The sequence below is a fragment of the Littorina saxatilis genome, linkage group LG2, assembly GCF_037325665.1.
Source record: "Littorina saxatilis isolate snail1 linkage group LG2, US_GU_Lsax_2.0, whole genome shotgun sequence".
Classification (NCBI taxonomy): Eukaryota; Metazoa; Mollusca; class Gastropoda; order Littorinimorpha; family Littorinidae; genus Littorina; species Littorina saxatilis.
This window is the reverse complement of record NC_090246.1, coordinates 51,620,563-51,644,394: the sequence shown is the minus strand read 5'-3', so window position 1 is coordinate 51,644,394 and position 23,832 is coordinate 51,620,563. Positions and strand designations below refer to the sequence as shown.

The 23,832-nt window shown below is 42.2% G+C and overlaps 2 protein-coding genes across 3 annotated transcripts in view; one reads left to right on the top strand and one right to left on the bottom strand.

Annotated features, from left to right (window-relative positions):
* The window catches only part of LOC138959193 (uncharacterized), a 28,864-nt gene extending 12,119 nt beyond the window's left edge, over window positions 1–16,745 (top strand). For both annotated transcript variants that reach the window (XM_070330593.1, XM_070330594.1), the window contains exons 2-4: window positions 2,875–4,595; window positions 8,652–8,816; window positions 10,343–16,745. In XM_070330593.1, the coding sequence (XP_070186694.1) occupies window positions 3,722–4,595; window positions 8,652–8,816; window positions 10,343–11,172 (1,869 nt within the window). In that variant the 5' untranslated portion in view covers window positions 2,875–3,721 and the 3' untranslated portion in view covers window positions 11,173–16,745. The remainder of the gene's footprint in view (window positions 1–2,874; window positions 4,596–8,651; window positions 8,817–10,342) is intronic.
* On the bottom strand, window positions 16,573–22,939 carry LOC138959198 (uncharacterized). The gene is made up of 7 exons (XM_070330599.1): window positions 22,872–22,939; window positions 20,651–20,745; window positions 19,443–19,604; window positions 19,118–19,205; window positions 18,484–18,583; window positions 17,546–17,689; window positions 16,573–17,149 (listed from the first exon to the last, which is right to left on the bottom strand). Exons 2-7 carry the CDS (start codon window positions 20,716–20,718, stop codon window positions 17,037–17,039), a joined length of 675 nt encoding a protein of 224 aa, XP_070186700.1. The 5' UTR covers window positions 20,719–20,745; window positions 22,872–22,939; the 3' UTR covers window positions 16,573–17,036.
* Between the last annotated feature and the right edge of the window lie 893 nt (window positions 22,940–23,832).

Below are 23,832 nucleotides of genomic sequence, written 5' to 3'. Positions count from 1 at the left end.
AGTACACATGGTTAAATCTGTGTAGGTTGAGTCTACAATGCTCGGGCGTGGACGATCCGCGAACATCTGCTTTGTTAATATAACGGATTAATAATTCAATGGTTCATCAATTATATCACTTGCTGTCCGCATGGTGTGGGAACACGATTGGCTGGTGCACTGTCATTGATGTCAGTAACGTTCACCCATGACAACGTACTGAATCTCCTCACTGTATGCACACGCGTCGGCGTGATTTGGTGGACACCCAGATGCACAGACGCCAATAACTGTTGTCATGTACAGTGATACCTGGAATGTGAGGCTCCTCTATTGAGAGGACACCTCCCAACATAAGCCACCTTCAGTTGTCCCTTTGTCCATAAACTATACTGGATACGTGTACCTGTCATGAGAGGCCATCTTCGACGTGGGGACACCCGAGGGTGTCCTTTGCCAGCACCATGGAGTTCATATCAAATCAATATCTTCATATTTGGTATTTTTGGGAGAATTCTTGACAAAAAGAAAAAGACTTCAGTGGATAGATCCGTTTTCTTATGTAACAAGAGTAAGATTCAGTTTGCTTAAAGTAAGATTTGGGTATGTAATGCTCAAATATTTTTGTCATTTAGGACAGAAGGTAGAACTTTATGGGTAATAATTTAGGAATAAGATGACAGCTAATTGAGTAAGGAAACATGCAGGACTGCTCTGACTTCGGGCAAAACGGACGAAAGTAACACTTGACTTGTAAAGTTGTCGGGCAGAGGGGGCCATTTCTCCCTTTCGTGTGTTGATTTTTCAGCCAGATCCTCCTTGACCATCCGGTTTATTGTTTAACAAAAACCTTTTTGGATGTTATGATTGATTCTTTATCATCTAGACGTGCATTGAACATAATCTTCGTGATTTTTTCCCTTCTCGATTATATCTTTATGGTCTAGACGTGTGTGGAACCAAATCTGTGTGGTTATTTTTAAAGCTGTAGGGTGTTATACGCACATGTATTAACAAACCAGACTTGGCCTTCGACTGTCAGCTGTTAAATGCCAGATTTACGACACAGAACCCCGCAGTGTGACCTTTATGTCAATTTATGACCGAACCGGATAAAAACGCAGAGGTTTCATGCGTCAATCGTGACGAAGGAAGGAGTGTAGCACACTTCGCGATGTATTGTCTTGGGAGGGTCGATGGCAATTCGAAATGAGATTTTTAGTTGTGAACCATTACAGGCAAAGACTGGACTTCGATACCTCTATTTTCGAATAAGAATCCAAAATGGAAATAATAACACGCACGCACGCACGCACGCACGCACGCGCGCGCGCACACACACACACACACACACACACACACACACACACACACTTAAGATTGGAATACAGCGACTGTGTTTGCAAATGAGTTTTGATAGTGGAGGGTAGAACAGTTGACAACTGACTGACACACAACTCCATTAACCGGAATATCGCAAAGGTTGTCAGCGAGTTTCGAGAACGGAGGGAATGACAGTTGAAAACTGAGACACAAATTCACAAACTGGAATACCATTTAAGGTTTGCAAATGAGATTTGAGAGAGTAACCGAAGAAAACTTTCCGCTAAAGTTGTTAAAGGTGGAATACTGCAAGGTCTGCCAATGGGTTTGAAAGTGGGACGGCTTAGGAGATCCATACGGACGCGTGTTGTTAACAGAACTCGCTAATCGCGCTGTCCCTTTTCTTATTGACTTACGAAAGAAAAGGTAAACTTTAAACACCTACGAATTGGAAGTATCTCAACCACGTCAATGTGTTAGCTGACATTGTATTACTGAGGGTGTGTGTGTGTGTGTGTGTGTGTGTGTGTGTGTGTGTGTGTGTGTGTGTGTGTGTGTGTGTGTGTGTGTGTGTGTTAAATGAAAGAAAACAGTGTCGTTGGTGGACATTGTCGATTTTTACCGGTCTGCAAAGTGTAAAGCAAAAGGGGTGTGTGTGTATGTGTGTTGTAGTAGTACTCATGCATTGTCGATTTAATTGGTCTTCAAAATGTAAAGCAAAAGGTGTGTGTGTGTGTTGTAGAAGTTCTCCGCATGCATTGTCGATTTTATTGGTCTTCAAAATGTAAAGCAAAAGGTGTGTGTGTGTGTGTGTGTGTGTGTGTATGTGTGTGTGTGAGTGTGTGTGTGTTGTAGTACTCATGCATTGTCGATTTTATTGGTCTGCAAAATGTAAAGCAAACGGTGTGTGTGTGTGTTGCAGTAGTACTCATGCAGCACACAACACAAAACGCCCTCTGAACATGAAAGCCTTTGGCTGCATGGAGCATTCTCGCATGCATGCCAACTGCTTGGCAACAAAGCAACAATGGGCGCAGTTTGCAAAACTTTTTGAAACCGACATGCAAAGTCTCGCGTAGCTGTATGCGCGCAAAGTGTGCAGGAAATAAGGAAAGAAAACAGCCATGTCGCCAGATCCCTCATAAACTTGGTTGAACTCCAGCGTAAAGTAGCGTTGAAAGAGGGGTTTTGTTGTGTGCCATGGCTGATACTCCTTTTCTCAGTAGTGTCATAGGACGCCGAGGATTTTTTTGTACCCTTGTAGTTATGCATTACCCAAATTATGCTGCACTTGTCAGGCACTGTTGAAAACCTTTCCCATTGTGCGAGTTGCTTTCTAATTACTTGCATGTAGGACAGTTCTTTCCTCCTCCATTACCTCCATACCACCACTTTGATCATAGTTTGAACCCCGCCCCTTCCCTCCCCCCCCTTCCTACTCTCTCTCTTGTCCTCTCGTCTTCGTGCGTCACTATATGACCCGGAGTTCAACTTTTGTGTGTGTGTATGACTTCAGCATAAAATGTTATTCATTTTTTTTCTCAAGTGCCTTCGCTCTGTTTGACATTTCAGGAGCGCAGATCAAAGGGAAGTCAAAAATCTTGCCAGTCCTACGGACATCGTAACAAGTCGTCATAATATTCACGGTGCGCTGCAACAGTGAGGATCCGGTAGTGGAAGACATGGACAGCGAGAGGTGGTCAGCGAGCCCGTAGGCCGGACCACGGGAGGAGGAGAAGGAGGAGGGGGACGAGGGAGGTGAGACCCGGCAGGGGCTATCGAGCGGTCCGTGGGGCAGCCAGGACAGTCAATAAGGACTGGACCCTTGTCTCCACACAGAAGAGGAGGGGAGAGAGGTGAACAGGGAGGAGAGGAGGGGGATTGGGGCTGTGCCAGGCCACACAGCGCTTAGCCCTCTTCAGCACACAGGCATCGGGGCTGGACACACACTGTTAGGGCTAAGCTTGATACACACACTGAAACCCCCCTCCACACCACATCGTTACAGACACACGGGGCGCCCCCGGCTCGGCCCATTGGCAAATCTCGTCAGGTGAAGTCCTCAAACAACAAGACAGAGAGACAAACTTGGGTACAGTCACCCTTCTGCAGAAACAGAGATTAAGAAAGTAACGGCGAGGAGAATGTGCGGACACGACTAGTTGTTACTGTTACCTGTCACTGTCAACGAAGAGGCGACACCCAGGAGGGAGACGGAGGACTGCCCCTAACAACCCAAACCATCAGCCCAGGTTTTCGCAGAGGGTGTGAACTGTGGACGTGCCAACCAGCGGACCCGATGGACTTGTTAGCGTGTGGCGGGGAGATTAGAGTGCAGGTGGCACTGAGGACAGAGGTAGCGGTCTGGCATCAGAGGCTCATGGCATGGCCGGCGGTCAGCCGATGAGGCGGAACCCCCATGGCCAGTGGAGCGGTAAGAGTAGCCAAAGTTAGTAAACCAGCGTCCAGGTCAGGGCTACCCTCTACCGTCTCTGCAGCTTCCTCTCCTCGCAGGCCGGCCCCCTACACGCGCTCGGCCCTGCTGCCTGTTGGATGTCTGCCTGCTGTGCGTGTGCCCACCCCTGACATCCTGGCGGCCACACCTCACCCGGACCCTGAGCATGGGCACCCCCCAGTGGCTCACCCACACCTCTACCAGACCCAGGCTCCCCCTTACTCCCGGGGGCCTCTTCCCATGGGGGTGGGGGATCAGATGCTTGCGCCCAGCATGCTGCCTACCATGTACCCGCCACTGCCGGGACACCACCACCCCCACCCTGGTATCCCTGTGACGGGGAGAGGGCCGGTCACCACAGACCTGGCCCTGGCTGGCTACCACCACATGCACACTGCTGACCCCAACTTGGCCGTGAACAGACTGGAGGCTTTGCCGGACATTGTCCACTCCCACAACGTAGGACACGCTCTGCCGCCTCGACCGAACCAGCATCGCGCTGGCGCCAGCGCCGCGGCTGCCGCTAACCGCCATCAGAGACAGAGACAGCAGCAGACACGACACGGGCGGTCAAGGGGTGGGACGGGCAGGGACGGGACAAGCAGGACTGGTCAGTCAAGGCGGCGAAGTCGAAATCAGTCTGCAACGTCCTCCACTCCTACTGACACAGGGCGGTGCAAGGAGCCGTGTGTGAAGTGCATGGTGACGGTTACCTCGTTACGCTGGGTGCTACTCATGCTCTCTATGCTTGGAGTGCTGTTTGTTGTGTCGGGAATCGTCATGGCTGCCCTGCATGCTGTTGGCAATGACTTCCTCATCTACGCCCTCGTCTTCATTGGTTAGTATTAATTACAGTGGAACCACCCCTTTTAAGACCTCCAAAAATCTGAGAAAATCAGGTCTTAAAAAGTAGAGTCTTAAATTGGGGGTACATTTAACTGAGGTTATGAATAGAAAATCTAAGAAAATCAGGTCTTAAAAGCCAGGTCTTAAAAAGGAGGAAGTCTTATTCTTAAATTAGGGGAAGGGGGGGGGGGGATTAAAAAGGGGGGTTCCATTGTATGCACTTTTGTTGTTGTTGTCCTTTAGTAAACAGTACAAGCATTCTCAGCAGAAGTTTGCTGCACATGTTTGCTACTATGTCACTCTTATTATTAAATGTGTTCAGTGATAGCCTGTTCAGAACTGAGGATGTTAAATGCAAAGATGATTTTATATTTCTTCTGTGAGGGCTCTTTCAGATATTATGCAAACATCAACGCAAATCTAAGCTTAATTATAACTTATAGGCATACATTAAAGTTTCTTATTAACTGTAAAAGTTGTTGCAGGTAATAGACAGGGTTTAGCCTGGGAGAAAAAGGCAATGGGACATTTGTCCCCCTCAACCAAATTCCGATGGGACATTGTCGAAGGCAAGAATCGCCAAAGAGGCTTGCACACGTTTTGACCAATGGTGCAATATGGTGCCATCTGAGAATAAGCCGCTATATCGTGTTATCTATGTGTGTGTGTGTGTGTAATCCGATGTAAAGTGTACATTTGGTGGCTCAGTGGTACGTAATCTCAATGCGCCCTTTGATGCACTGAAGGGAATTGTGATGGGACATTTTCAGATTTAATGCGTCAATGGCGAAGGGCGCACTAGTAAATGAAACCCTGAATAGAAATTGAAAAAGCAAGTTGATCATTCTCCACCTGCTAAAAAATGTGTACACATTGCTTCACAACTGCTTTGCCTGAGGTCGTATTTTGATGCAGACAGCTGCTGCTATAAGTATAATCTGATAAAGTCTTAGTTTTATCTTCTGGTAGTTGTAGGTGAAGATAACATATGCTGATTCAAAGATGACTGATTAAATGGTGGTCTTCTGAAAATGATACAGTGATACCTTTTTAATAACAATTTAAAAATAAAATATCCTCCTGCGTGAGTTCGTCCCCACGTTCGATTTATTTCTCAGTCAACTTTGTGTGCAGACTCTCCTCGGTGTCCGAACACCCCTGTGTGTACACGCAATCACACGACCAAGTGCGCACGAAAAAGATCCTGTAATCCATGTCAGAGTTGGGTGGGTTATAGAAACACAAAAATACCCAGCATGCTTCCTCCGAAAGTGGTGTATGCTGCCTAAATGGCGGGGTAAAAACGGTCATACATGTAAAAGCCGTGGGAGTTTCAGCCCATGAACGAACAAACAAAACAACAAACAAACTGTACATGGAGTACAGTTCTTGTATGGGCTGCCTACCAGTCAGTGAGAACTCTGAAAAAGTAGAACAGGGAGAATGTCCTGACCCACCCCCACCATTATTGGTTTTGAATACATCTGGCTTCCTTGAGAACGTTACCTGCATGGATTTACTGAATTATATTGTACGTATGTAGAACTAAGAATGATTTTTCTTCATTCATTTTAAATCTTTTGTCTATCACAGTTAGATCAGGTTTTTTTTTTTTAAAGTTATGAAGAACGCTGTAAAAGTGATATAATATATGATTCATTTAAAGTGCATGCGTGGTGTTAACACTGTTACTTGACACGCCTTAACAGTAAGAAACAAGATTTCTAGGGACATGCGCATGCATATTCCCACACATAATCTTTGCAGCTTGAACGTGCCTGTATGTGTTTGAGTGAAGCACAATCTATTCAGTCTTATGGAGGCGTTACAAATCCACACGTACATGTTGATGAGTAATGAGGGAATGAATAACGCTTGCTGGTTATGCCCTATTGTTGACATAACGTTCGCATTGGGTGCAGGTAAGAAATCTGACAGTAGGAGCAGGGGTGACTCAAGTTCAAAAAGAGGACAAATTTGAACACTCACAAGTAGCAGTGCATTCATGCCCAGGTCATCAAATAATGATGCTCAAGTGTGGGACCTTTTTCAGTGTGAATTGCATGCCAGCTCCATTTTAAGTGGAAAGGACTGGAATACAGATATACCCCATTTTTAGCAAGTTCTCTGTGAAAAGCATCATTTTGTTTACCTGTCCTTTCACAAAACTCATAATTTACAAGACACTTTATACTGGTTCAAGTCAGAGGGCTTGAGGCATTGTCTACCAATTTGAAAGTTCAGAATTAGCATTGCTTCTGGTCACTACTAGCTGATGACAACTGCTTTCGGTCTTATGAATCATAATAGTATTCATACGGTTATAAATCTAATTATTAATTTAACTACTCAGATTGTTTACTTTCTCCCTCACTTCCTTACTATTTGACTATTTGACTATTTTTCTACCTTCTCTGCCTCTCTTTCTCATTCATTGCTCTTAATTAAGTAAATCTTGGGTGGTCAATTGCTAGTCCCGTGCCCCTTCTCCCTCTACCTATTCATAGAAGTAGATGGATTTAACTTCTAAGGTGCTCTCTCTCTCTCTTTCTTTCTCTCTTCTTCAGTGTGAGTGGGATGAGTGGTCTGCACTGAGAACATAAACTTGTGTGTACAGAACAGGCAGGGGTTAGGTTGGTAATGGGGTTTACCTTGTCAAGCCAGTTTGCTCCCCCCCCCTCCCCCCCCCCCCCCTGGTTAAAATTACTAATGGTTCTCCTGTTTAAATGTAGAAGATTTCAAAGCAGTGACAAGAACTGAAGTAGTTCACAGGGCATGTAAACATACATTCAGGATTGCAGGTTTATGTTATGCTAGGATGAACACAGTGCAAAGTAATTGATTTTCTCTGTTGTATTTAAAAAAAAAAGGTGGTTGCCGAAACTGCTTAGCTGATAAAGAATTAGAAATTGCATAACTGATAAAAACCATTTGAGCTTCAGGTTGTAAACCTGAAAGTTTTTGGTTGCCACTGCAGGTGACCGTTGGCAAGCAAACATCTTCTGTCAGCACCCCTAGATTGGACTAATTTTACTTTGAATGGAGACTTATGTAGTTTGTTTCCAAGTCAACTTTTTGGCTTGTCACCTGACACCCCCCCCCCCCCCCCCCCCCCACCTTATTTTCATTGCAAACACTCATGTCATGAACTGGTGGCAGATATCGTGTGATGGTATGAACATCTTTATATTCTGATTAGGATTTATAAACCAAATGCACATCATGTGCATTCTTTCAGTTATTGCTAATTAAAGGTGTGAGTCTGTTAATACTTCGAAGGTAATAACAATCTCATGGATTGAGATGGCTCACATTTATAAATAGCATAACTGATAGTGTGGAGAGTAAAACCCTCAATAACATCGAAATAAATCATTCATTATGAGTTTTTTTTATGGGTTCTGTCAAGTCATGATTTCCTTTGAAGCATCACAGCATCTGTTGCTGAAGTTAACATAATTGCCTCAATAGTATTAGTAGGTAATAATACACTGGAGTATTGCTATTATTGTCAAAAGTACAGCTTTTACGCATTTTTATCAATAACGTTATTTGCTGTGTATAGCTCTCTATTGTGTTTGGTGTCGCACTACCAGTTATCGAAAGGCCTTTTCATTCTGTTTGAAAGCTATTTCACAGCCTCTTTGCATGCTTGATGCCTTAAATGGGAGACTCTTACTCTTATGTGTTTTTGTTAAAACCCCTTCATTTCCTTTTTCTTCTTTTTTTAAAAAATATGCTCAGAGTGGTTCAGTGATGATTCTTGCTATTACTGCTATACCATAGCTGACAGCTGAAACATTCAGGTCTGAAAAAAGAGGGAGTCTTAAAATGGGGGTAAATTGGCAGAGGTTATGAACTGAAAACCTGGAAAAATCAAGACTGTCTTAAAATAGGGGAAGTCTTAAATTTAAGGTCTTAAAAGGGGGGATCCACTGTAATGGGGCTCATTGTGATACAGGAGTGAACATTCTCCAAGTTGTGAACCAATGTATGAACGGTCGAGTACCATCATCAAAATTTCACCGGTGTGCCGTCCTGTGTGCAGGTCTGGGCGTGGTACTGGTGGCGGTGGTGGTTGTGGCGTGGAAGTGCACGCCACCAGGCTCTGAACCCATCCACGCTCTCTTCAACATAGGTGACTCTCGCAGCAGTCGCAGAGAGAGACGGCCTCGCAGGACTCATCGGCCGCGTGATGGCCAGTGGCATGGAGGTGAGATTGCAAAGTGAAGTTGTAGCTTGCTGTTTGCTATTTTGTTTGTTTTTGTTTGTTGACATTTGTAAGTCTGTCATCTGCTAGTGACTATGCTCTGCCAATGACGACATCTGCTAGTGACCACAAAATGCTTTCATGCTATGTTATTATCTACTTATAAATTACTAGAATGAATACCCGCTTCGCCGGGTAGCCGGCTTCGCCGGGAAGAAGTACTTAGAGCCGTACGCCGGCTTCGCCGGGTCCGAACAATGGACCCGCCAAGCTTAGGTCCCTCCCAGATTCGTGGAATGGGAACAGCACGAAAATGATTCAGTGGCCATAATGCCAATCCTGACCATATCGAGTCCCATCCTTGTCGACGAATGTAACCGTGTTAATCACCTTTGGAGGCGAACTCCACTCAAACAGGACTGAGCAAGTTATGGCTTCTCCAAGGAAGGCCAGTACATAAAATTACACAAAAGCCGCCAGACCACATCACAAACAGAACTGAACAATGCACAGGTGTTGCTTACATAGAGACACACACACTCACACACACACACACAAAAACACAGAGAAGCCGTATCTATAGAGAGATAGATGACAGTGTATTTTTCGCGTGGCTATAAATTGATTCGACCTTTGCACTTTTACAGTGAGGATAATTTACGGGTCCAATTTACGTTCTGTACACTGCGTTGACCTTCTAAAAATAATAACAGTAACAGAACGCCGGGAATATCCGAAGACGCTCAGCGCAGTGGACAGCGCAGTGTAGTAACTTACAACTGAACGGGAAAGCCACACGAAGGAAGGGAGATAAACGCCAAACACTGGAGAAGATAAGGAAGAGTTACTTATAATGGTGAAATGAACACAAAAACGAAAATGAGTTCAGCGCTGCGCGCTGAGAGCACGTGTTGAAATATCTCATCGATGATATTGTGTCCGGGGTGTAGCTGAATACGGTGTCCAAATTTGAAAAAGATCCACCGAGAACTTTGGCGTTGTGATGTGGTGTAGCGGCTATGGTGTGTCGGTATGGGGGCCCGGGTAGCTGAGGTGGAACCAAAATAGCTGAGGTGGAACCAAAATCGGTTCCGCGCTGCGCGCTGAGAGCACGTGTTGAAATATCGACCAGGTTGTGTCGTGTCCCGGGTCTACCTGAATATGCCCACCAAATTTGAAGCAGATCCATCGAGAACTTTGGCCGTGCATGGCGAATACACAAATACACAAATACACAAACACACAGACACACAGACACAAGTCGTATATATATATAGATTACTAGTGAACCTGGTAGCCCATTTGGTCGAGCACGGGGTCACAGGTTCAAATCAACGCCTGGGCTGGTCAACTATGTGCAGACTCAGACGTAAGTCTGCACTCTGCGAATGAATGTAGAGAGCTTTGTAGCTTTTGTTAAAAAAATGCGTTCAGGGCTATAGTTTTATTTAGCAGTCACATAGTGCTTTGTCCCTGCCAATGTTAAAGCTAATATCAAGGTGTTAATACTAGAATGGACTTTGTTTCAGGAATGATGTACCCTGAGTTTCAGTACCGCCGACCCCCTCCAACCTACGCTGCCTCCATGCAGGCCTACCAGGCACAGATGGCAAACGCACAGTCCAACAACAACACGGTCACACTGGTCAACAACAACAGCGACGACTACAGCCTGCCTGGCTCCCCACCCCCATCCTACCGCTCTCGTGCTTCCACCATTCACTCTGGCGTGCACATCACATTCCCTCCATCGCACGACTCGGCCCCTAACTCTCGTCCGCCCACATATCGTTCCAGGGCCGAGAGTCACCATCGGCCTCGAATTCCCATGGAGGAGTTTGAGGCGGCGTCTCCCACCAGTGCCCCTGGTGATGTTTCCTTCACGGGACCCATGATGACAGTTGACACGGTGCAGCAGATTATCGGCACGTGTCGCAGCCATCGAAGACAGCGTTCTGCCGGTGCTGTGGTGTGGCATACGCGCTCCTCCTCTCTTGACTTGGCGCAAAGTGCGGACCTTCCGCATCACCGACGAGGTGCTTCACTCGACCGCATTAGTGTGAACTTGGCAGGTAGTTTGACTTCTCAGGAAAATCAGACTCTCGCACAGCAGGAGAGAGGAACATTGGGTTCTGAACTTGCTGCCTACTCTCTGCAGACTGCCGTAAGTTCACAGCCTACAACACAGCCTCACAGAAAGCAAGACGCACAAAGTGCAAGTGATCAAACTCTACCCGACGGTGCACATGGGGCAGGGTCAGACTTCAGAAACAGGGCTAAAGAGAGTGGTAGTGATGCGAGAGACGGCACAAGAGGAGACCACGACAGTGAACCTGAACAATACAACACAGCCTTGTAGCCTCCAGACTGGCGGACAGTCTCACCTACCAGGCTGGCTGCCCACAGAATGTTTCTTTGTGCTGTTTTTTGGCCAAGAGCTTTGATTTCATGCTCTTCCTGTTTTGGGGGCATTTGTGTAGCCTGATTCAGTTTGCCTGTAGAGTCTTGTTCACAGTCTTCATTTTCTGAACTGCCACTTTCGTTTTTTTCCCCCTTTTCAATTTCAGTGTGCTTTGCTGGATGTAACCTAATGAAGCAATGCTTTTTTTAAGACTAGCCGTTGGTTTAACAAAAAAGAAAAAAAGAAAAAAGAAAAGAGGACTTAGTAAAGCAAACTGCCCAAGCAAGAAGTATAGTGTCAAGGGCTCAGTTAACAGTTGAATATTTATTACAGAAGTATTCTGTGAGTGAGGCTATCGGCATCTTTGAAAAGAGATTCATGAATTTAAAGGATGGAGAAAGGAAGATCAAAGCCTTCACAGAGGTCTTGCTTTCAATGCTTATAGTAAGCTGCAATCCAGATAGCGTCTGAATGATGCAGCTTGAACAAAAATTCATGATTCATGTGTGATCATAAGACTCAGTTGTTATTCCTCTGATTCTGAAGTGCTCAAGTGATGCAACAATGCGTTTTTCGTGTTGAATACCTCTTGTTTTAAAGCATGCTCTGTTGCCAAGTTTGTAAATTATTTGAACTGATTTATATTTTCATATATATTTGTGATCGTTTCCTAATCACATTTTTGGTATTTGTTTGATCTATCACAAAATGTGGAAAGAAAATCATGGATCCTGAACATACCAATGGTGCCATCTACCATTATGCATGAAAAGAACATCGACAGTGCTATTTTAGTCATTACGTTTAGTCAAGTTTTGACTAAATGTTTTAACGTAGAGGGGGGAATCGAGACGAGGGTCGTGGTGTATGTATGTGTGTGTGTGTGTGTGTGCAGAGCGATTCAGAGTAAACTACTGGACCGATCTGTATGACATTTTTCATGAGAGTTCCCGGGTATGATATCCCAAGACGTTTTTTTCATTTTTTCGATAAATGTCTTTGATGACGTCATATCCGGCATTTTGTAAAAGTTGAGGCGGCACTGTCACACCCTCATTTTTCAATCAAATTGATTGAAATTTTGGCCAAGCAATCTTCGACGAAGGCCGGACTTTGGTATTGCATTTCAGCTTGGAGGCTTAAACATTAATTGATGACTTTGGTCATTAAAAATCTGAAAATTGTAATTAAAATTATTTGTTTATAAAACGATCCAAAATTACGTTTATCGTATTCTTCATCATTTTCTGATTCCAAAAACATATAATTATGTTATATTGGGATTAAAAACAAGCTCTGAAAATTAAAAATATAAAAATTATGATTAAAATTAAATTTCCGAAATCGATTTAAAAACAATTTCATCTTATTCCTTGTCCGTTCCTGATTCCAAAAACATATAAATATGATATGTTTGGATTAAAAACACGTTCAGAGAGTTAAAAAGAATAGAGATATAGAAAAGCGGGCTATCCTCCTCAGCGCAACCGCTACCGCGCTTTTCTGTATTGTTAATTTCACTGCCTTTGCCACGAGCGGTGGACAGACGATGCTACGAGTGTACGGTCTTGCGGAAAAAATGCTTTGCGTTCAGTTTTATTCTGTGAGTTCGACTGAGCTTGACTAAATGTTGTATTTTCGCCTTATGCGACTTGTTTTGATTTTTAGTCTAGCTTCATGTAGGGGCACAGTTTTAGTAAAGGCATTAAAGCTGGACTTTAATTGGATGTGAGTTTGTAACAGTGAGTGTGCTGGCTGCACATTTATCTTGATTTTATACATGTATAGGTAATTTTAAAAGGGAAAACTTTTGCTGTGAGTGATTATGAACAACAAATTTGTTCTTTTATTTAATTTTTAATGAATTGCTCTTGAAGCTAATTTTTTTTCCCACTGTCAAAAACATGGTTAGTTTTAATAAGAATACTTTTCCATCCCATTATTTGTTACAGATGTGAAAGTTTTAAGACAGCTAGCAGTCCAAGGTCATATATGATGAAAGTGTGTGAACGGTTTGGTTTGCCTGATTTTTTTAACATTGTGTGCAAAAGAAGAAAGATAAGCAGCTTGAGTATAGGATGAGTTGTTGGTACATGTATTACGTATACTTACAGGGACAGAGACATACAGGGTGACGGAAAAAAAGTGTGCTGTCTGTTTTATAGAATGCGACATATTCCCCCCTCCCACATAATACTTGATTTGTACAGACATGTATACAATGTGTATATCAACTTTGTACAGAACAGTCTATGCAAGTATAGTATCATACAATTGTATGACGTAATCAACTGAAGTGTCATTGCTGCAGTTGTATGCTAGCATTTAAGCAGGATCTAGAATCTGTTAATGTTATGGTCCTTCTTGAAGTGTGATCGGTTGAAAATTATCACATGAGGACGTCGCTTAGTTCTAAGGTTTCACGGGCCATTCATGCTTGTTACACACAGGAAGGCTACTGCAGTTCCTTTGGAGACATGATATTGCAGTTTAAGTTCACAGAGACTGCAGGCAACTTCACACAAGTGGAGTGTGAACAGTCTCTTTACTCTCTCACTTCTTTCTTCTCCCTACCTAACACCTTTTTCTGTTCCCTGATGATATTCAGTCTGTTGCATACCATTAAGAGTTCTGCTTTCTTTTTCTTCACATCGCATCTTTTAGATTGCAAGTACTTTGAGTTGATGCATTTCTGCTCATGTACAGAGTTAACATGACTCACATCGAGACCCACCAAATGCTCATGCTCCACCTTAGCTATGGCTTGAACAGAATGTTTGTTGCTAAAAAAGAGATACATTTTCTCTTTAACTAAATGTTGTTTTTAAAGAATACTGTCTTATTTGCTAAATGGCAGCTTCCTCAGTTACGGGGAACTTTTGTGTCTGGTTGTGAAGAATGACGCTCGGCTATGTTGTGACAGAGCATCAAGACTGTGTTGTTGTCAACAGTATGACTGTTGTTCATGAAAGTTACGCTTGATGATTGTGTTGTGACAGTATAAGTGTTGTAAAGTGTGCACACAGCCAGATGACATCTGTGTTTGACAGTACGAGTGTTGACGGTTCTTTCTTTATTTGGTGTTTAACGTCGTTTTCAACCACGAAGGTTATCGCAACGGGGAAAGGGGGGAGATGGGATAGAGCCACTTGTCAATTGTTTCTTGTTCACAAAAGCACTAATCAAAAATTTGCTCCAGGGGCTTGCAACGTAGTACAATGTATTACCTTACTGGGAGAATGCAAGTTTCCAGTTCAAAGGACTTAACATTTCTTACATACTGCTTGACTAAAATCTTTACAAAAATTGACTATATTCTATACAAGAAACACTTAACAAGGGTAAAAAGAGAAACAGAATCCGTTAGTCGCCTCTTACGACATGCTGGGGAGCATCGGGTAAATTCTTCCCCCTAACCCGCGGGGGGTAGTGTTGATGGTATAAAGTGTGCACAACAATCATTGTTGTGACAGTATGGATGTTGTCCAAAAAGGTGTGCACACCAATGTCACAACATATTGTGTTCTAACAATATTAACGTTTGTAAAAATGTGTGGATTGTGGTGTGGTTATCTGTGACAGACAGTACTGTTGGTGAACTAGAATTTCATTTGGTTGTGAAAAACTGACAAGGCTATGTTGTGTTCAAACCATGGGGTTTCCTAATACAACAGACATGAGTATACATACACATTTTATCATGTTCTGAAAGTATGCTGTTAGAAATCGTTTTCTTTGCTTGCGAGTCCTAATGAGAACATGGCAAGATGCGTTACTGTAACGTTTTCAAATGGAGTGTGTGTGTGTGTGTGTGTACGTACGATACATCACCCCCTTCCCTATACTCTTTCCTTGAGCACCACGTATTCACTGGTACCAGTAACTTCTGATGGATCAGGATGTAATTCAGTGAATTGAGACTGTTCTCATATTGGTGAAAGTTAAAGCCATACACTGCTGTTTTGCTTCTCCAATTTTTGAGCAAGACTCTTTATGGTGAGGCTGTTCTTCTTTCTTTCTTAAGATATGTCAAAAAGAAGGAGCTGAGAGTGAGAGAGCTTCACATGTGTTCGTTTCCGTGGAGTTTAAACAGATTTTATTCAAAGCTTAGCCATTTGCATCAAATCAACTTGCAGCAAATCAAACATTTTCCCTGTCTCTTTTTGTAAGGTTTTATTTCTTATTTCATTTTAGCAAGAGCAATTTGTTTTGCACATTTTTGTTTTATTCTGTACATAATTTTGCATGTATATTTTAATATTTCTCATACATTAAGCAGAGTGTCTGAATTGTTTATTGTTGCAATGTACAAGACATGTTAATTTGTTTTGTTATGAATCTTACAGAATGTTAATTCCTTTCTTTCCAAAATGTCACTTCTTCAAATGTTCTCCACCAAATTGTAAGTGCAATACTTTTAACCACCTTCTCTTTCCTCTGGTTTCTTTTAAAATTTCTGTTTGAAAATTAGTTATGATTTTCAGTTGTGGTCCACTTCTGCTGTAAATGCAGAAAGAAGAATAGGACAATTACTCAGTAATTAAGTTGTTGTCACAGAGTTGATCGTTTTGTTCATGACAGAAATCTAGTTTGATTTGGGTCAGGGAAACCCCCCGCGGGTTAGGGGGAAGAATTTACCCGATGCTCCCCAGCATGTCGTAAGAGGCGACTAACGGATTCTGTTTCTCCTTTTACCCTTGTTAAGTGTTTCTTGTATAGAATATAGTCAATTTTTGTAAAGATTTTAGTCAAGCAGTATGTAAGAAATGTTAAGTCCTTTGTACTGGAAACTTGCATTCTCCCAGTAAGGTAATATATTGTACTATGTTGCAAGCCACTGGAGCAAATTTTTTATTAGTGCTTTTGTGAACAAGAAACAATTGACAAGTGGCTCTATCCCATCTCCCCCCTTTCCCCGTCGCGATATAACCTTCATGGTTGAAAACGACGTTAAACACCAAATAAAGAAAGTTTTAAAATTTCTGTTTGAAAATTAGTTATGATTTTCAGTTGTGGTCCACTTCTGCTGTAAATGCAGAAAGAAGAATAGGACAATTACTCAGTAATTAAGTTGTTGTCACAGAGTTGATGGTTTTGTTCATGACAGAAATCTAGTTTGATTTGGGTCAGGGAAGGAGAAGGGTTCACATAATGTGTTGCTTGTTTGGAACCAACAATTCACTTAGGCCAAAAGTGACGCTATTAATTGCTTCATGAAGATCAAACTGCATTAACATGTCCTATGTTTGTGATGTACTAGTATGGTCACTATCAGGTCACTGGTTACGACATTTCAAAGTGTGTGATTTTGTACTTGAACATTTTTTTAATTTAAAAAAAAAAGTATTTACACATATCCTGCATTTGCTTGAAGAGAATGAGTTGTGTGTATATATATATATTCTGTTTACTTTAAATTATGCAAACTTTTCTGTGTGAAATGCTGAGACTTGGATGTGCCTGCGTGTAGAATGCAAGACTTAAATGCTCTTTGTAAAAACTCCCACAAAAATAAACATCAAAGTATTTCAGCCAAGATTGTTTTTGTTTTGTCAGTAGATGAACACTTTTTTCACCCATCAACATTGCTTCAGAGTAAACGCTCTGGTGTAAGAAATACAGAACAACACACTAAACAGTACATGCTCTTTATTCTGACAAGCATGCAAGAGGACTACTTGTCATGTCGGTGAATTATCAAACCTCACAACAATAATGGGAAAATTTGCACAACATGGGGAAAACCCCAGTATTTCTTCCTGAGAAACTGACCAAAACATATGTCCAAAGAATATGCCTTGAGTGACACCAGGTCACATTAATCAGATACACATGTAGCAGCAATGTCTAGCACAATATCCGTACAAGCAGGCACACATTCTCTTGACCCTTAAGCAAGTCACAGCAAGCTGGCACTGTCTGTTGTGTCTGTGGGCTGAAAAAGGAGAGACAAACAATCAGTTTATTTCATTCTAACTTTTATTGAAAGAACATGAGCAGTTGGGTTTTTTTAACCAAGAAAGAACTAATGTGAGAAGTAAGTTTACATTTCAAGACTATTCTTGGTACTCTTTTTTTTTTCTCACTCATTATGTTTATATACATTTTATTTCTCATCTGATTTATTACTTTAACATTTTTCTTGAGATTGCTTGCAAGAATTCTGAATTGAATGTCGAAATGTTATACAGACATATATATCACAAGCTGGAACTACGAGACTTAATGACCTGAATACAACATAAGACAACCATAGATAACTGCAAGCAGTGACAAGCTAGAAAGTCAGCACACACATACAGGAAAAGGAAAGGCCAGCAGGTAAAGCTACCTGCAGCAGAAGCATGTGGGAGGGAAGGTGGAAGGTGGAAGGTGCGGCCGCAATGCACAACCTTCAGTTGTCCTCTCTGTGAGGACACTCCCACCACGCGCACAACATCTCTCGTATGCAGTGTCACGTACCCATTCTCTCGGTCTGCAACAGGGGGAAGATGATTTATCAGTTTAGCTATCCCTGTTCTGCAATTATGCCCATTTTCATCTTTACAAAGTAATATGAATGTATCTGGTATGGACTTCGTTTATACCAAGACTTATCTAACAAACACCACCAGCACAGTGTACCAGTTATCTCATAGGCTGTCATTTCAGTCTCTCTGCAAGGAATGAAGGACAGTCTATCTAACCCTGCTCTGCAGGTATGCCCATCTTCATCCTTTATGTGTGTATCTAGTAGAGACTTTGCATAGTCAGATCCACATAAGAAGTATATTTAAGGGCCCATCTCCTGAGACTGGTATATCTCTTATGAAATCTCCTGTAATGTTGAAATAATACTGCAAATGAACAGGATTGGGCTCTTCAGAAAGACAGCCCTTTAGAATTTTACAAGTGCCTCTTCGGCTCCTAAGAGTTGGATTTTATACTAAAACTCTAAGGGCAAAAATGTGTTAGAAATGACAAGTTTATATGAGTAAGAGAAGAAAAACATCACAGAATGAAGAATGCTTAATACAATCAACTCTTTACTTTTTTCTAAGGTTGACCCAGGGAAAATTCAAGAGTTGTTTCATATTGGCCTGCGTCAAGGCAAGTATTGATTAAAGCCCCAAAAGAACATTCAAACATTCACATAATTTCTCAAAAGGAAGAAGCTGAAGAGCACAGGGCTGAGTGTTTGCTAGCATGACATGTGTGGGTGTGCATGCAAACATCTGAGTGCAACATATCCGTACAAAGTGATGACATTTAGAGTGGGCATCTTGTCACCTGTATAGTGATGGCGCAGTGTTCGCAGATGAGGAGAGGGTACCTTGACGTTGCCGCACACCGAGTACTGCCGTGGGGGTGGCACTGGGGGCCAATGATTCTGTACATATGTAGTTGAAAAAGGCTATAGCTAAACAATTAAAAGACAAAAACGTTTTCAGTTTTTACCTATTATGCACAACTTTTTGTCTGCTGCCATGTTTTTGTAGCAGAAAAAAGTTTAAACTTACCTCTTATATATACTACCAAGTTTTACAGAAAGAAGATGCTACCAAGAAAATGCCTCTCCCATCCTTAACAGCAGCACCTGTAATATAAGGTCCTTCTGATAAGAAGACACCTAAGTTAAGAAACACACTCTCTTGTCCATTGGTTTAACCTAAGAACATTTTTCCTGTCATGAAAGTGCACCTCTGAACAAAGAACATTATGAGATGTTTGGTGGCTTGTCACACCAGCTTTTTTGTCGGTCCAAATGGAGCATTTCATCTTCTGTTTCATCTTTATCAATCAACGCCTAAGGCCGAGGTTGATAAAATTGTAACAGAAGGCGATATGCTCCCTAATGACCGACAAAAAAAATACTGGTCTGGCAAGAATTAGCCACCAAACATCTTTTTTGTCTAGTACTGACCAAGTCCATGCCATTGAGCTGCGAGAGGTAAAGCAGGACGCTGAGTTCCACACTGTCCGTTCTCTCCCCTAGTGGGGGAAGGCTTGGTCTGCACAACAACAAATCAAGTATACTTTGTAACAGAGACAAACACTTCGGGACTGAGAGAGAGCAAGAGAGAGAGAGCGAGAGACAGACAGACAGACTCACACCAAATCACACAGTCACACACACACACACGCATGCACGCACACACACACACACAAATACAAGCATAATACCCTTTAAAGCTCCAGCAAAAAAAGATGCAATGAAAAAAGTTTCAGTATCAAAGAGGGAGCTATACCTGGGTGACTGTGCAGCAGAGAACGTCGGGAGAGCAGCGTGTACTGGACGCACATCTTGAGACCTCCTGACCCTTGACCCTCGCCACGAGGCCTGGATGCAAGTGACAGCTCGGTTCAGACTCTCACATCGCATTGCTTCCAGGGACTGCCGTGTTCCTTCACTGGAAAGGACAGAGGAGTTTTGATTATGATCTTAAGAGAATTTTTAGAGATAAGGATCACGAAATAAGGAAAACAATTAACTCTTTACTGCACTTCATTCACAGTGTACTTTATTAGTACTCTCCCTTGGACTATAAGTATATACGTTTAGCACCCAGCAGTTTGCCAAGACAAATATCATGATTAAAATACACAAGCCAGTCAAAGTCTAGTGTATACAAATTCAGAGAGAAAGCTGGACATTATCAGAAATCACAAAAACTGTTCCACTTCAAGACATCAATCATACATCTACATTCATGTCACTGTCACAAGACTTCTAGTAACAAAATCCCACTTCAAAGCTATGTACCGTATTTGACGGACTACAAGCCGCGACTTTTAAAAAAAAAAATCGCATTGCGGCTTATAAAAAGATGCGGCTAAAACGTTACCTAAACTTGAATAGCATTCACCTAATGGAAGTCGCCGCGGATTTTCATTTCGCTCGATTAGCGATTACCGGTACTTTATTAGCTCTCTACTCAAGACTCGGCGCTTTTCTCTTTCTTTCGCGAATCTTCGTTTGTCAACAAGTCGTCGTGACAAGATAGCGTACAGAGAAACACCGGATGTATCAGGATCTCGCGCGCGCGAGGTTTCGTTTTTTTGTGTCTCGCGATAGTTGGGGGAGCGAGAGCCGCCATGTTGTGTTTTCGTCTGCTCGAAATGTGCGCAAAAGTCGTAAATCATCCCAAAAAAGCTTATTCCGGGCGGGACTACATGTGTGTGTTGGTTAGAAATTGTGTGTGTGATATTTTTCTTCAAACTTTTTCACTTTTCTTCTTTGTTTCACTTGTTTATTCTTGGAGCCGATTTCGCCAAATACCGTACTTTCGTTTGCCTGGTTGTTTTGATTGATTGACACGATCTGATTATATTTTTTTTCGACGGCGGCTAATATAGTGACGCGGCCTATACGTGGCTCGTCCCAATTTTTTTGTTAAAAGTCAGGGGTGCCGCTTATAAAACGATCATTTCCGACAAACAAGCTTATTCTGTGTACCTGTAGAAGATGTGCTTGCGTGCCAATGTCCACTGAGTGCTGACGTAGGGTAGGCGACTCTCATCCATGGCACGCAGATACTGAGACAGTATGCCCTGCACAGAGAAACACTTGTCAGTATCAGCCAAGAAATTGAAAGACAAGCAGAGATAAATCAGATTTATATTTGTAAACTGGAAGCTCCACTGTATGATAAGAAACATCTACCAGGCAGATGCAGCCAAAGACAGCCTGAAAGAAAAAGTACTCATCAAGCAAATTGTGTGACGACAATTACTGCAACTTCTAATCTTTATTTGGAGTTTTATGTTTCTTTGCCAACAGGGGCACACGTATGCAATTCACCTACTAAAAAGAGTACTTCATGTGAAATGAACACGATGTGAACGCGGTACAATGTAGACTCTGTATGTGTGTGTGTGTGTGTGTGTGTGTGTGTGTGTGTGTGTGTGTGTGTGTGTTTGTATGTGTGTGTGTGGGTGCGTATGTGCGTGCATGCGTCAGTGTGTATGTGTGGGTGTGAGTGAGTGTGTGTACGCAGTTCGATGAGCACTCTGTTTGGTTGTTGTGTTGGAATGCATTATGTATTGAATGTACTCAAGCCAAGCAACAATCATGTGTACTGCACGTGGTTTAAGGCAAAAAAAAAAAAGGTGCGGTTACGGTAACATAGCCAAAAAAAATAGGGTAGGAAGGTAGGCAATCACTTTTTTTTTTTTAATGTGTACAGGGAAATAAGTGTGCGACTCGAGCGCTTTCGCTTTCATTGCGTTTTCTGCACTCGTTTTCTTGTTTTTTGTGGGTTTTTTTGACAAATGTAATAAAAAGTTATAGGGTCGGCCCCTAAAAATAGGGTATGTCGGGTTACCGTAACCGTAACCACACCTATTTTTTTTTTTAGGCCTAATGAAGTCTTGTGTCTTATGTCTTAATGCTTTCTTTCTCCTCATGACACCACCAAAATCATCAATTATAACCATCTTTATAGCCTTAAACATTCATCTGCAAAAGACCAATAAATTTCCTTTTGTCAAAGACAAGGAATGTGCCTCATGCACTGTGATGCCTTACACATTGCAAACTGGTGTACGTAATCAACCCTTATGAGTCTATATACACTTGCAGTCATAAAAAACGTGAGATGACAATCACCTGACATTCATCATGTGAAGAGCCAGTGTTCCTCTGACTGGATGGCAGGAACAAGCTGTAGCGAGCGTTGAATGCACGGTACCTTAGTCGATGAGGTAATCCTAGAAAAATCGACAAAAAACAACTAATAAAGAAAAGGCAAAAATATGGTAATCTCAGAAGAAGAAAAACCATTAAAAAAAAGGCAACAGAAAATAAAGATGGCAAAAACAGCAGGAAATTAATGACTTAATTCTCCCAAACAACTCCGTTATCATTTCAGATTTGGCATCACAATCCCTTTTGGGCTATGAAATGAATAAAAACCAAATTTTCTGTGCTCAAGAATTATGCAGTGTGAAGATGTTTTAAACAATTTGACACATTGTAATTGCTACATTGAAATATCTTCTCACTTGACTGCATCATGCAAATAAGATAGTACAGTGGAACCCCCCTTTAACCCCTTCACTGCCCAGCACGTACTAGATACGTGGTCATGTTTGGTTTGTCATACGCCCATACACGTACTAGGTACGTGGCATTTACATCAGCACTTTTCAGGACATTTGTGAAAACTAAATGGGAGGTAACCACTGTCTAACTTCTTGTAGGGGTTTAAACACAGTTCTTTCCCATTGACCGTTCAGATAAGTTAGTACCACGTGGTAAAAACATTTTTTAGAATTTTTTTCCGATCTATAAGATTCAAAATGGCGGCCGAAAGTCGGACATCAACTCGTAGACCTGTTTTCAAATGATACAGTGTTCTGGAAGCTCTACAAGAAGTGATGTATGGATTACCACACAGAAGAATACTGTTATGGGCTGTAATGTGAGTACCTGATGTTTGACACCAGTTTTAGCTTTGTTTTCTGCGGTTTTACATGCTGCAGTGTGTGTGTGAAAGTTTAGAAACTGTAATTTTTGACAAAAATGGTCATTATATCGATTTTTACTATAACAATCACAAACAAAGTTCAATGATCATGTTATCAGATAATAGCCAAGGGTGTAAGCAAACCACATGCCAAAGATCTAAGAGATATCTCAATAAATGATTGAGCAGTGAACAGATTAGTGAACCTACCAAAGAAAGCGAAATTTGCCCTGGCGCACAGCAATACCAAAATGCTGTTATACTGTGGCAGTGAAGGGGTTAAAGACCTTCAAATTCTGAGAAAATCAGGCCTTAAAATTTTTATTTACGAGGATTTATATCGCGCACGTATCTCACCACACAAGGCGACTCAAGGCGCATGATACCTATTAATGCCGTGTGAGATGGAATTTTTTACACAATATATCACGCATTCACATCGGCCAGTAGATCAACAGCCTATAGGCGCTGCATCCACCTTTCACGGCCTATTATTCCAGGTCACACGGGTATTTTGGTGGACATTTTTATCTACGCCTATACAATTTTGCCAGGAATCGTGGGATCTTTAACGTGCATACCCCAATGTAGTGTACACGAAGGGACCTCAGTTTATCGTCTCATCCGAAAGACTAGCACTTGAACCCACCACCTAGGTTAGGAAAGGGGGGAGAAAATTGCTAACGCCCTGACCCAGGGTCAAACTCGCAACCTCTCGCTTCGGAGGCAAGTGCGTTACCACTCGGCCACCCAGTCCAAAGGGAGGAAGTATATATTAAAATGGAGGTAAATTAACAGAGGTTATGAAGAGAACACGTGAGAAAGCAGGTTCTTAAAAAGGGGAAGTCTTAAATTGGAGAGAGTTCATGCAAAGGGGGTTTTCACTGTAGTGTTCTACGTCTATATAAATCAGTACGTACATGCTGCCATGAGCTGCACAGTGAGTGTGACCTGCAGGGAGATAATCTGGTGCAACACACATTCTGCCTCAAACATGCCTGCCTCCCCTTGCTCTGTGCTCTGCCATCAACACAACACAAGATAAGTTAGGATTTCTGACAGTTCTGTGAACTGTCCCATATGTCATGATTGACTACATTATGTGTGTAAGAATCAAATCAGCCAAATCTATCCGGCATTTCATGATCTGTGGTTTAACCAGTGCTATAGA